General features: G+C 35.4%; 1 protein-coding gene across 2 annotated transcripts in view; it reads left to right on the top strand.

Moving 5' to 3' along the window:
* The window catches only part of rhobtb4 (Rho related BTB domain containing 4), a 204,587-nt gene that overhangs the window by 105,436 nt on the left and 83,849 nt on the right, over window positions 1-15,302 (top strand). For both annotated transcript variants that reach the window (XM_028804661.2, XM_028804662.2), the window contains exon 6: window positions 14,661-14,779. In XM_028804661.2, coding sequence (XP_028660494.1) covers window positions 14,661-14,779 — 119 coding nt within the window. The remainder of the gene's footprint in view (window positions 1-14,660; window positions 14,780-15,302) is intronic.

The following is a 15,302-nucleotide window of genomic DNA, read 5'->3' as shown; positions in this document are numbered from 1 at the left end:
AAGATACAAAAATGTGGTATTTTGTGGGTTAGGACGAGAATTTTTTTTTTGAGTATTAGATTAAAACTCAACAAAAAAACAACTAGTTTTTTATATACAAAGCATTAATCATTTTTAAGTATTCTACTCAGAGTCTTTACCAAGAGAAAATACAGGATTTTCCTAGGTTAGCTCATAATATTTTAGGTCAGCATTTATTGGTAAAATATTTAAGACATTTTAAATAAAAAAGCATGGTAGTAATAATGTTGTAGTTGAAATACCTCCAGAAAAGTAAATATGAAAAAAAAGTTTTCCAATGAAATGTATCATAAAGAGGCCAGTTTTTGTTTCAGTAATTTGAACTGCACTGCCCAACCCTTTGCAGTTATACTTAAATATCTTGTTTATATGTTAATACTTTAGAAAACTATTTTATTTAACATGATGGACAGAAAATATATTCTCTTGAGGGCCATTTGTTGGGATCTGGACTCTTAGAATGTTTGAGGTGAAAATGTATGACATTATGGTTCAGAGCTAAGTTTATCAGTTAGGCAGGCAAGTACTTGCACTTGTACTAGTAAAATAAAAAACAATGTTTCCAAATATTGAAGTGCTTATCTAACACATTCAGCTGCTAGTCTTGGCGAAACTAAACTCTGATGCATATATCTAAAGTAGGCCTTAGCCTAAATATTTGTATGCTATATCAAGTGAAGGGGATACATCAGTCTGTATTGAGAACTACAAGAGAAAATCAAATGAATAAACTAAATAAACAAATACAGCAAATTATGTATTGCTACACATTTTTATTTCAAAAGATTAGATATCCAAATTAAGTATTTTATATCATGTATAGTAGTACTGAACATAATAAAGTTGATTAGTGCCTGCTGTATTAAATGACTGGTCTTCAGGTTTGTTGAAGAATATTGTAAAGTCAGAGTGTCTTAGAAATTGCCAACATTAGAATTCAAATGTCTTATAGGGGGATGGGTTATATGACTCTAGTCAAAAGGACACAGGAATTTTTATGACAAAAAAGTGAGGTGACACAGATATGTCCAAATAGTTGGCATCAAAGAGGAAATTTGAAGATACAGTATATAGGATAAACAAGAGAATATATGTGAACTTTTATAGTTGCTTCATAGAAAGTATTTTTCCTTGTGAGGTCAATGGGTGATATGCCAACGCAAACAGACAAAAATACCTTCCGGTAATTTACAGGTATAGCATTTGTTCATAGATTTAATAAAGTGTAACTTACCTTATAGAGATTATTTACAGACTGTGTTCAAACAAAATGTCTAACATTATAGATCCACAGCAACTATGGGCAGGTACACATCTTGTCTCAGTATTCAGAATAAAGTGTACATTTGTTTACAGGACAGCAGAATAAAAAGTAGTGTTTAAACTTGAACCCTGTGTGACTTTTAAATAGCTGTGCCTTCCGTTCTATTGGTTATATGTGAGAAATGAGCTTGAAATTGAATACTTAAATTTTAAATACTTAGTATTTAAAATTAGCTGTTGCTTACCATTAAAAAGAAAAAAAAATACAATTTTGGAATTTTGCTATTTTGATTTAGGCATAACAATTATGTAACATTTATATACATATATATCTAGAAAATATATAGGGAAAAAAATCAGGAGAAAAGAACAAAAATGCTGTTTGACATGGCTATCTATTTTCTGTTCACCACTAAATCAGTTAAATAGTGGTACTTTTACATCCAGTCAAGTAAGCATGCTTGTTTTTCTTGTTTGGGTTAATACCTCTACCTACCCTGTACCTGGATGCATGTGTAGTTAACCTTATATGGTGAGGGATTCACATATGATCCTGCACACATAAGAACCTATCCTGTCCTGAGTCGCATAGCAATGAGCAGCAATGGATTTCTCAAGCTAACAGCGTATTATCTGGTCAAATCTACCAACCACTGAAAAATGGAAGTTAGATTAGCTTGAAATAGAAATGTCCGCTGATTAAATACCTTGAATGTATTGCAAGGATTCCTGAGCTTTCCCTCATGCCAGACCAATTGTTCTGTGCATCAGTGTTGCATTGTAATTTCATAAAGTGCTGATGTAAAAAAAATACACATTTACAGGACCAACTGAGAAAGCATCACCGTCTGCTTATGGTCACTAATGTTTAATTTCTTTATGAATGGGTTAATTTAGCTAACTGGCAGGTAGGCTAATGATAGCTAAAGCATTATATTAACGTGTCTGAAATTGATGAAGATGATGACAAACGTTTTCTTTTAAATTGTCAACATGACACCCACTATGCTGCTGATGTAATAAAGTAAAGTTTCCATTTTTTAATATTTTCCTTATTGTTATAGAACTATACCAGAATTTTTCCATATTAAAATGTGAATGTTATTTCACCCAAACCTATATTATAGACTTTTCTTTTTAATTGGTGTTTCTTTCTTGGCAATGCTATTGTAAATCTGTATTCCTTTCTTGGCAATATCTATCTATCTATCTATCTATCTATCTATCTATCTATCTATCTATCTATCTATCTATCTATCTATCTATCTATCTATCTATCTATCTATCTATCTATATATTCTATTACTCTTATGTTATTAATACATTGTATTATCTGGTTTATTATAGCATGCATGTTTGGGTTCTTTGTTGAAAAATAGTCTTATCACTGTTATTTAATGACATTCACCAGCATATGCATTTTGTTCATGAATTGTACAGACTTCTGATCTGGCATCCTAGCTGGAAGGTGAAACATAAATCACCCAGACATCCTACAAAATAAAGTTTTTTAAGTCATGCATTAAACTTACTATTTTTCACAGAATGCAATAAGATGTACACAGTTGTATCTCATAAAATAATATTAAATGGACAACAGTGGAAAAAGGTTAACACATGTCACTAGCACGCTGCAGTGAAAGTATCTTCACTCACCTCACTATAAGTTTTTCAGAACGAATGACTGAATGATAGTGACATTCAATGGCAGACTCAGTCATTCTTACAGCTGATGCTGTTTTTAGAGAGTGTCCACATGGCAGTCTATCGAATAGTGTGGCACTGGATGCTCGGGCTGTACTGAGGTGTATTTGTAGGTTTGCATACAAAATAATGCAATTAAGTACATTTTCACCTGCATTGGGGGTCAATTTGCTTTAGGCTAGTTTCATTAGTGCTGCACTTGAATCACATTCCTAATAGTTGTGACCAGTGAGCATAATATGATATTCACATCTCTTCAGGCAAGATGTTTGGAATCGCACAGCTGGGAATCACAAATGCTTAAGTGATCAGGTAAACATTTGTGAAATGAAAGACAACAGTCTCAAAACCTGAAATTCGTATATGTTTATTTTCCTGTACAGCATGGTAGTACCATAGATGTAAGGGCCAGGTTCCAAACATAGCTGGCTGTGAGAAAATTTCAAATGGTTCAAGAACCTGCAGATTTTTAATCAAAGGCAGAACATTTGTCTGTTCCATATCCCATCCAATGCACAAGACAACCCTTACATTTTAAATCACGATGCACGCTACCTTGTATTCTTAGGTCTCATTTACCATAATTCAGTGAAAAATAATTTGGAGATAAATTGATGGAAGAATAATTCAAACAACTGACATTGATGTTGGCCTGAACACAGAAATGAGAAAGAAATTATAGATGAATTTTTCTAATAATTTCACAAAACAGAGACCTATAAAGTGAGGGGCTGTCTTTTTGTGAAAAGAAAAGAAAAACCCTCATCTGGATATCCCTAGGAGACAGGCAGACCCTTTGTTCAAACCTATCTATCTATCTAAAATTCATGTCTGCCTGTCTTTATGTTTGTCCGCTTTTCACGTGAGAACTACTTAACAGATTTTTTTTTCTATAATTTGCTTGGAATATTCTGGATGATTTTGCAACTTCTCTCATTGTGCTAAGTATCATAGTTTGGTTGTGGCACTGATTTATTTGCATGAATCCGAGAGACATGCTGCAGGCCTAGGGAAGGGGGAGGCGAGACCTCAGGAGTAGGGAGCTGGGCGAGGCCATCCTTACGCACATGCCAGCCTCCGTTTGAGTTGTTCTACCTCTCGCCACATGTTGGAGCATATCTTGCCTCCACTTAGCTAGCGATACCTGTTTGTTCAGCAGACATTGTCATCTAGAGATTGTTAAAGAGTAACGTTTGACGTTTTTGAGCAAGAGATCACAGCTACGTGTGTTTTAGAGGGTACCTTCTCATTGGCAGAGATATCACAGCCACGTGCTCTTCTTTCCACGCGGCAGACACTCTCCCGTCAGAGCTGAACACGATCAGATACAGTGGCAACATTTGACGTTGGAGTGTACCTGCCTTCTGCTTGACCAGAGATACCTTGCCAACTTTTTACATTTTTGGCAAAGAGATTACAGCTACATTCTCACCTCAATAGGAAAACCAAAAGTATTGTATATGAAGAGGTATTTGGATATGAAAGTTATCAATATAAATTCTTCTCAATACAAATAATTTAATAAAACATTTTTTTATTGATTTTTTAAAGTTTGTCCTGTTTCAGTACTATGCAGGTGGAACTGCGGGGGACAGCTAGTTATTTAATAAAAATGAAAGGAAATTGAATCAATACAATGCTTAATCTGTATTTTTTTTCCTGCTATAGGCACAAGTTGCTATTTACTATTCTGAAAATGTTATTTTAGTATATCTCACAAGTCCTAATAATTGTTCAGTTAGTATGTGCAGCAATTGCTTTCTTGAATCCAATTCTGCAGAGCACTCTCATTCACACATCCAGATTCATGCACTTTGGGTCAATTTTATTTCAACAGTTAACATAACTATTCTTTGGGCTGTGAGAAGAAAGGAAGAAGGTACTCAGACCCTAGATAAACATGTAAACTCCAGACAAGGCTTGCGTAGACCATTAGTCAAATAACTATTGGAGCTCTGAGGCATTTGCAGTAACTATTGTTAATTCACAACATCTCACATACTGTAATTTAAAGATTTGTATTGAAGTTTGTTTAATAAATAGTTTTAATTAGTAAATCAAGAGAAAATAAGATATCTTTCTAGAACAGTGTATAAGATACTGTACACTAAAAATGACATATGTAAATGGTACTGAACACTGGTTAAAAATGACTAAGGTTTTAAACTGTGCTTTCCATGCGACAGTGCTATGTAAGCAGTATGAAATTTACACTAGCTAGTCTTCTCCGATTAGATAGTAGCCAATTAATGTGTCATATGGAACATAAAGATTTAAAAAAAAATTATAAAGTTATAAATTAAATATCTCAACTTGCTGTATGCAGCAATGTACATTTGGGCTAGAGTCAAACAAGGTCAAGTCCTTTGAAAAATGTGTGGCACTTAATTACTCTCACATTCATTTAATGTAAGCTGTGACAAAACCAAACAGTCAGTGATCACTTTGCTTTTTCTCATTAAAAGCTACACTTGTGCTGGATTGAAAAGAATGTATACAAAGCAGTCACAAAGGCAGAATTAAAGAACAATCAGTTAAAATAAAAGTTATACAATTTGAAAAAAAAAATAAACTAACAACTAAGTTAAAGTAATAATATACAGTGGTGTGAAAAACTATTTGCCCCCTTCCTGATTTCTTATTCTTTTGCATGTTTGTCACACAAAATGTTTCTGATCATCAAACACATTTAACCATTAGTCAAATATAACACAAGTAAACACAAAATGCAGTTTTTAAATGATGGTTTTTATTATTTAGGGAGAAAAAAAATCCAAACCTACATGGCCCTGTGTGAAAAAGTAATTGCCCCCTTGTTAAAAAATAACCTAACTGTGGTGTATCACACCTGAGTTCAATTTCCGTAGCCACCCCCAGGCCTGATTACTGCCACACCTGTTTCAATCAAGAAATCACTTAAATAGGAACTGCCTGACACAGAGAAGTAGACCAAAAGCACCTCAAAAGCTAGACATCATGCCAAGATCCAAAGAAATTCAGGAACAAATGAGAACAGAAGTAATTGAGATCTATCAGTCTGGTAAAGGTTATAAAGCCATTTCTAAAGCTTTGGGACTCCAGCGAACCACAGTGAGAGCCATTATCCACAAATGGCAAAAACATGGAACAGTGGTGAACCTTCCCAGGAGTGGCCGGCCGACCAAAATTACCCCAAGAGCGCAGAGACGACTCATCCGAGAGGTCACAAAAGACCCCAGGACAACATCTAAAGAACTGCAGGCCTCACTTGCCTCAATTAAGGTCAGTGTTCACGACTCCACCGTAAGAAAGAGACTGGGCAAAAACGGCCTGCATGGCAGATTTCCAAGACGCAAACCACTGTTAAGCAAAAAGAACATTAGGGCTCGTCTCAATTTTGCTAAGAAACATCTCAATGATTGCCAAGACTTTTGGGAAAATACCTTGTGGACTGATGAGTCAAAAGTTGAACTTTTTGGAAGGCAAATGTCCCGTTACATCTGGCGTAAAAGGAACACAGCATTTCAGAAAAAGAACATCATACCAACAGTAAAATATGGTGGTGGTAGTGTGATGGTCTGGGGTTGTTTTGCTGCTTCAGGACCTGGAAGGCTTGCTGTGATAGATGGAACCATGAATTCTACTGTCTACCAAAAAATCCTGAAGGAGAATGTCCGGCCATCTGTTCGTCAACTCAAGCTGAAGCGATCTTGGGTGCTGCAACAGGACAATGACCCAAAACACACCAGCAAATCCACCTCTGAATGGCTGAAGAAAAACAAAATGAAGACTTTGGAGTGGCCTAGTCAAAGTCCTGACCTGAATCCAATTGAGATGCTATGGCATGACCTTAAAAAGGCGGTTCATGCTAGAAAACCCTCAAATAAAGCTGAATTACAACAATTTTGCAAAGATGAGTGGGCCAAAATTCCTCCAGAGCGCTGTAAAAGACTCATTGCAAGTTATCGCAAACGCTTGATTGCAGTTATTGCTGCTAAGGGTGGCCCAACCAGTTATTAGGTTCAGGGGGCAATTACTTTTTCACACAGGGCCATGTAGGTTTGGATTTTTTTTTTCTCCCTAAATAATAAAAACCACCATTTACAAACTGCATTTTGTGTTTACTTGTGTTATATTTGACTAATGGTTAAATGTGTTTGATGATCAGAAACATTTTGCGTGACAAACATGCAAAAGAATAAGAAAACAGGAAGGGGGCAAATAGTTTTTCACACCACTGTAGTAAAAAAAGTAACAAGAACAATAGTTTTTATTCCCTCCTAATCAGCTGTGCTGCTACCTTGGCAATGTAACAATGTTTGTTTCTAGTAAGTTATCTTACCATAAAATCAATTTAAAAAAATCTGCTTTAGGTCATGTCAGTACTTTTCACATTTGCAGTTTTAAATTCTTAGAATTTATTTTCACTTAACCTTAGGTACATTTTAATGTTTTAAATGAAAGGAGAAGTTTTAGCTTGTAGCTTTATTTTACCACAGTAAATTGTTTGTGAAATAAAAAAATAATTTAATATTCTTTTTCTACTAAAATAGTGTATACTTAATATCTATCTGAAATCGATATGTCTTTTTTAAGCTCAGCTTATTACTTTTTTTTCTTCTTTCATTTCACTTTAATTTGGCTTCTCAAACAAGGTGTCCAAAGTATGGTGGATGGATGGATGGATGGATGGATGGATGGATGGATAGATAGATAGATAGATAGATAGATAGATAGATAGATAGATAGATAGATAGATACTTTACTAATCCCAAGGGGACATTCACAAATATCTGCTGATGTTGAGTCCAGTATGTTTCATGGTTGTTTTAAATTAATAGCTTGTAGAACTTTGGTATGAGAGGTTTACACATACTTGAATAGGTTAATTGCTGGTGACTGTCGTAATTTAAGGGAATTATAAAATGCAGAATTCACTTTTGCATTTATTTTTAAACTTTCTGTGCATTTTACTTAGTTTCGTAAATTTATGGTTATTACTTTGATGTTCTCCATGACCCTGCTCAGGGTTAAGCAGCCTTTGTGGATGGTATGGTTTGGTATTATGATGTTTAATACCTTATGTTTATCACTTTCATTCATGGCAACCACCATTTCATGGCAGCGGCCAAATAGTTGCAAGCTACAGTTCCCCATTGCTAATAGGTTAACTGTCAGAAGTACATCACATGGCATCACTATGCTGTTGGTTTATAGCTACTGTGGAAGACGGCCAGGGACCTTGCCCGGTAAAGATGCCCTTCTAATGGAAGGACTGGGGGAGAGAACATGTCCACAGAAACACCTCCCCCGGAACACAAGATGGCAGACCCACTGGATTGCATTGGGGCAACCATAGGGGGGCGCCTGGACAGTCCCAGAAGTGCTTTTGGCAGCACTTCCGAGTGTGGCGGAAGAGGATCCAGGCGAACTGGGAGCACTTCCGGGTGCCTATGAAGCACTTCCGCAACACTTGGGAGTGCTGCCAGAAGAGGATCAGAGTGCACCTGGAGCACTTCTAGGTGCACTATAAAGGAGGCTGCCTCACTTAATTTGGGGAGTCAGAGTCGGGAGGTCGAGGACAAAGCTTGCGTGGAGGCGGAAGAGAAATAGAGAAGAGAAACAGAGAGGAAGAAGAAGAAGGGACTGAGCCTTATTGGGAAGAATTGTGTGCTGTGTGTTGTGTAAAGGGCAGCAAAAGTAAAATAAAAGCGTTTGCTTTTGGGACTTGTGTCACTGTGTCTGTCTGTGTCGGGGCTGACTTCCACACTACCTTAAAAATCAATTCGGAAAGCAAACCTTTGCGTATTATTTTTGATTAGCATTTTCGGTTGGTTGCTTAGGTTTAAAAAAATCTGGCTTCTGATCTTTTGTTAGTATTACATTTCTCTGTCACATTTCATCGTTCTGACATGCTCCTTAAGCTGCTGTTTATTATGGCAGTACAGTGAGTGGCAAAATTTCTGCATTAAGCTGGATTCACCGTCATGTTCTTTTAACTATTCCATGAGTTTCCTGGGTTTGTTGTATGGTCCATTATCCTGATGTGTGCCTCACATATGGGAACACTGCTGCCACAAGAATATTTCTGAACATTGTTATTAACAAGGCACCCAGTATGTGCCAGTATGTACCCAAAGCGCTGCAAACACACTGGAAGAGGAGTTGGCAAGGCCACCAAGGTGCACTTACCCTACGACTTGTGTGTGGATCACAATGGCCCACTTAGAGACGGAATCACTGTGCTGGAAAAGTTGGCAACATCTTTGAAAGGAGATTTAAAGCAAAGGTCCTGACTATCTGTGATCATAAAAGATCCCTGGGCATCTTTCATAATGAGTAAGATGTTTCCCAATTTCCTGTCTAAATTGTCCACCATGGCCTGGTTATTCTGGCCCCCTAATTATCTGCTGTCCCTTATTGACAAACTCTCTCTCTCTCTCTCTCTCTCCCCTTCACCACCTAATAGCTAATGTGTGGTGAGCGTACTAGAGGAAAAGTGGCTGTGGTCGCATCATCCAGATAAATGCTACACATTGATGGTGGTTGAAGTTGTTCTCTATCTATATAAAGCTCTCTGAAGTAGGCTAGAAAAGTACTGTATAAATGTAATGAATTATTACTGATGAAATGCCTAGGCTCATGTTGTTTTTAACCACATTCTGGTCTCCTCATCAGCATATAATAACAAAGATGTAGTGCTTTCCCCATACACTGTATATCCAAGTCCACTATTTGTGTTTTTGTGTTCCTTTGCCCTCTCCAACCACACATCTTTATTTTTCACATACTGAACTGGAACTTGATTTGGAACTGGTTTCCTCATGTAGTGTTGTATTTAGTTATTAATTTACTGTTTATAGTCTCTCTTATTCCACCGAAACTGAATCAGTCCCCATCACATCCATTTTTCAATTTGTCTTTTTGATCAAAAAGCTGTGTTTGCATGAATACTTTTTTGTGGTGCTTATTTCTTAATATGCCTGTCAGGCTGTCATGTATAAAACATGAAAAAGGATTGCATTTAAGTAATGATTACATGTATGATGCTCGCTATTATGTTGTATTAATATGTACTTAATTCATTAAATTTGGCATTCATCTAATGAACACTTGGACACATACAGTTACACACACTCTTAATGGACATGAATATCATGGTAATTGTGGTCTTTCAATGATTTCTTTGAACTGTTCCTTTTTGAGGATGGAATGATTGTACAAAATACACTGTTAATTGACTATAAAATAACAAGAATTTGGTGCACATGTTGGAATTTAGTTTGGATTTTGTAAATCCACACAGGGTCAAAATTACGCTCAAATAATGTACAGAAAACTCACTTACATTTTTGAATAAGTTGTACTTAAGGTTCTACAATGTCTCTTAACTTGACAGGGCCAAGACCTATTAAATTCTAGTTAGTGAACATTACTACAGTTGATAGCTGCAGCATAAAAATGATGAGTGTATGTTAACTTCTGACCACAACTGTTTTTTATCTAACCCAAATTATTTTATACACAGATTAATTTTATTTACAGAAAATCAATTACCGGTACATCTGTTAAAATTGTTACTACATTCCCAATCTTCTGTGAAAATAAGCATAGTCTGTTCAAAATCACCATTTCAAACTGAAATGCAATCTCTACTCAAACTTGACTTTCTACCATAGTCAACAAGAGAGAAAAATTAAGTTTTAGTTTGACTTCCATACCCTGGCTTCTAAAGGTAACACCTAAAGTACCCAAGGTTAAGAAAAACAATGACCTAAAAATCTAAATTTCTGGAACTTCAGGCAAGTTTCTGTTTATAGTATCAGACATGATTGGTATGCTCAAACTAAGGATTTTGTTGGTGTAATTATTAAAGTATATCTTATTCAATATGGTAATCATAAGTAAATGTACACTGTTTTCCTTAAGACCATCAAAAAGGGGGAGAACTTTATAATCCAGTGTTCTTTATGTTGAGAGAAAAAAAATCATCTCTTCTATTTTTAGGGTTTAGTGTAAGGCATTAAAACTCATGTTTTTGTCAATATTTGGCGTAGTAAAATAATTATCAGTGGAAAAGTATTTAATACAAAATAGGACAGACTGGCACTACCTGTTTTTCTGTGCTTTGGCACACAAGTCCTTTACCTGAGTATCAGCTGGCAGCCGCTCATAACTTCAGCTTAAGTTTCAAGTTCTCTACTGGACCTCTTCGAATGCAGTTTCTGGGCCTTATCAGATAATAGTGATTAATTACAAAAATTAAGACCAGAGATGTCTCTGTGATGCACCATTTAAACATTTGGTCAGAAAACAGAGCCATAACTCCGTGATTTTCAACCTTGATGGACAAAACTTTGCACCAGTTCTGAACCAAAAGTTGGGCTTATGAGCACCCAAGAAACTATTGACAAAATATCAACTCCTTCCTTTTTAAGCTATTGCAAGTGCTAGATCTGTTCTCTATATATGCTCAATGCTGTCAGCTTCACCGTAACTTCTGCTCCATAGCAGGGACCTTGTTGCCTAGGGTGTGGCTGTAAAAAAAAATAAAAAAATTTTGGAGAAATCAGTTTTACTCCAAATGGTAACCTGATGCTGGACTGGAAAAGTGTAACACTTGTCTGTATTGGATTAAGATGAGGTTACCACACATCCAAAACTTGTTAAGTAAAGCATGATGCATTATCAAGAGAGAGATAGTATGTAAAATTCATGTGTTTGTGTTGCTGAAAACAGAAATCAACTAAACACCAACTACCCAGCAGATGTAAATTGTATGTTGGCAAAAGAGGACTACAATGGGTGAAACCACGGGAAAAACTTTAGTACTGCAAAACTGCAAAGAAGAAGAGCTCCTAAATAAAGGAAGAAACAGTGAGCTGAACATCTGCCGTTTGTATTCATATACTGTGGTTATTGGTGTTACTGCAACTAAAATGTAATAACCTTTGTGAAGGATCAGTTTATAGCTGTTATAAGTTTGTCTTCATAAATCCATTGGGAAGTTCAGAGCAGCGTCTCTATCTCTCTCCCATATACACACAGTTTGTTGGGGTAAACCAGTGTAGACTAGCTGTGAGCAAATGAATAATTTTATGACTTGTGGTGTTTGATATCTATCTATCTATCTATCTATCTATCTATCTATCTATCTATCTATCTATCTATCTATCTATCTATCTATCTATCTATCTATCTATCTATCTATCTATCTATCTATCTATCTATCTATCTATCTACATATTCTATTACTCTTATGTTATGAATACATTGTATTATCTGGTTTGGGTGCATGTTTGGGTTCTTTGTTGAAAAATAGTCTTATCACTGCATGAGACCACAAACAGAAAAAGTGAAAGTTATTTAATGACATTCACCAGCATATGCATTTTGTTCATGAATTGTACAGATTTCTGATCTGGCATCCTAGCTGGAAGGTGAAACACAAATCCCCCAGACATCCTACAAAATCTTGTTTTTAAAGTCTTTAAAATGATCTCTTCCAACACAAAGTTCCATTAAAGCAGTGTCTTTATAATAGTTTAGACTGTTTGCCTAATCCAGGAATGGTTCTTGCTTTTCAACCAGTGCTGCTTGACAGGTAACCCTGAAGTAGATGAGCAAGAAATGAGTGGATTATTTAAACCTCTTTTATGCAGCCATTACAAAATTTATGTGTAAAAAAAGTGGCTTCTGTCAGTACAAGCAATAAATTGGAGTACATCAAAAACTGTGTGGCCAGGTACTTTATCATGCAACATGCAGTAGATGTATAGTAAGTCATGCATTAAACTTACTATTTTTCACAGAATGCAATAAGATGTACATAGTTTTATCTCATAAAATAATACTAAATGGACAACAGTGGAAAAAGGTTAACACATGTCACTAGCACGCTGCAGTGAGAGTATCTTCACTCACCTCACTATAAGTTTTTCAGAACGAATGAATGTTTGTGATGGGACTGAATGATAGTGACATTCAATGGCAGACTCAGTCATTCTTACAGCTGATGCTGTTTTTAGAGAGTGTCCACATGGCAGCCTATCGAATAGGGTGGTGCTGGATGCTTGGGCTGTACTGAGGTGTACTTGTAGGTTTGCATACAAAATAATGTAATTAAGTACATTTTCACCTGCATTGGGTTTCAATTTACTTTAGGCTAGTTTCATTAGTGCTGCACTTGAAATCACATTCCTAATAGTTGTGACCAGTGAGCATAATACAGTATGATATTCACTGTCTTCAGGCAAGATGTTTGGAATCGCACAGCTGGGAATCACAAATGCTTAAGTGATTAGGTAAACATTTGTGAAATGGGCAAAAACAAACAGTCTCAAAACCTGAAATTCGTATATGTTTATTTTCCTGTACAGCATGGTAGTACCATAGATGTAAGGGCCAGGTTCCAAACATACCTGGCTGTGAGAAAATTTCAAATGGTTCAAGAACCTGCAGATTTTTAATCAAAGACAGAACATTTGTCTGTTCCATATCCCATCCAATGCACAAGACAACCCTTACATTTTAAATCACGATGCACGCTACCTTGTATTCTTAGGTCTCATTTACCATAATTCAGTGAAAAATAATTTGGAGATAAATTGATGGAAGAATAATTCAAACAACAGACATTGATGTTGGCCTGAACACAGAAATGAGAAAGAAATTATAGATGAATGGCCAGTTTTTCTAATAATTTCACAAAACAGGGACCTATAAAGTGAGGGGCTGTCTTTTTGTGAAAAGAAAAGAAAAACCCTCATCTGGATATCCTTAGGAGACAGGCAGACCCTTTGTTCAAACCAATGAGATGAATAGTGACAACAAAAATGATCTGCATATTCTTTTCATTTTTATTGTGGAATTCTTTGAGTTCTATTGTGCTTTAGCCAACATTGAGATTACCAAATTAAAAGATGATTGATAACAGCATGTTGATCTGTTTTGAATAATTGAGGTTGTTTATTTCCATAGGTACATTGAAATAATAAATATCCCATAAAAGAGGATTTATGGATCTAAAACCAAATATATTACAATTCATTGATGTTCTGTTGCAAATATTTCTCTAGATCTTAATTGTACCATTCAGTTAAGTCATTAGTCCCAGGAAGTTAACCTGAGGTTAAGTTTCTTAATCCCTAAAAATGAAAAAAATATTTCCAAAAGCTTGAAAGTAAAAAATAAGATAATCATAATCTTTAGTTCATTTTTTTGAACCTAAAGATCAAACTACAATATGTAAAAGACAGTACTTTTAAAAATACAGTGAATACAGCATTTCCAAAAGAGGATTAAGAGGTATTAACTTGTAATCAGTAATAGTTGGTCTTTAATGAAATGAGATGACATTCAGATTACTACCAGCATTGTTTTCCATCCGTTAGAATTGGACAAACTAGTTTTAAAAGACCACATAAAGACGTGAACAGGGTTTATCAGGAACATGCAATTGTTGACAAAGCCAAATATTTAAACCTGTCACAATTAAATCAATCTTTTATTTATTTGTTTAGATGCTAATATTTGGTTATCAAAAATGAATTTATTCCACAATTATGACAAAATAACTTTGAATTTAAAAATTCCATACATATTGTTTATCTTAAAAAAACTTGCATCTTTTATTCTCTTTCTTTGCCTGATCCAGTATTTCCAGCATAGCTTAATGTCCCTTTTTGTTGCAGATGTTGTCTTCCACATGGATGATGGTCAACTGCCATCTCATAAGCCTTTGTTGATTGCCAGTTGTGATTGGATGGCAGCTATGTTTAGTGGATCTTTCATGGAGAGCTACAATGACCAGGTCTGAATGGTTTTATTTTATTATTTTAGCTATAACTAGATCATTGATTTACTGCATGTATAAATGCATTTAATGTTCCCCAAATATAGCCTTGCTCCATAGTTTAGAAATAAGCTCTGATGTAAACAAACAAAAAAGGAGACAAGGTATTTGCTAGTAAAGGAATACTATGAGTGCATAATTTTAAACAAAATGGAAAGGGGAAATTGTTAATATGTGAGAACATTCTAGAATGTACATAGTTCGAACATATAAGAAAAAAAATATTACTTTGCATAACTATTCCTTATTAAGTCAGAGCAGTGATTTTGTATTGCGTTCAAACCTCAATTATAAAGTAGACATTATTTACAAAAAAGAGATTGCTTGTGCCAGTTGTGTTCATACTCTTCTATCTTCAGTGTCAAGTGTCTTAAATGCTTTGTTTAAAAAAAAATCCATATTATAATTTACTGGCTTGCAGTGGAATATTAAAGAAAACTAATTTCAACTTGTGAGGTGATATATGTAAGCTTTTAGTTGG

Source organism: Erpetoichthys calabaricus, chromosome 7 (genome assembly GCF_900747795.2).
Source record: "Erpetoichthys calabaricus chromosome 7, fErpCal1.3, whole genome shotgun sequence".
NCBI classification, from domain to species: domain Eukaryota; kingdom Metazoa; phylum Chordata; class Cladistia; order Polypteriformes; family Polypteridae; genus Erpetoichthys; species Erpetoichthys calabaricus.
The sequence above is the reverse complement of the archived record's forward strand: the minus strand, read 5'-3'. Positions and strand labels throughout refer to the sequence as shown.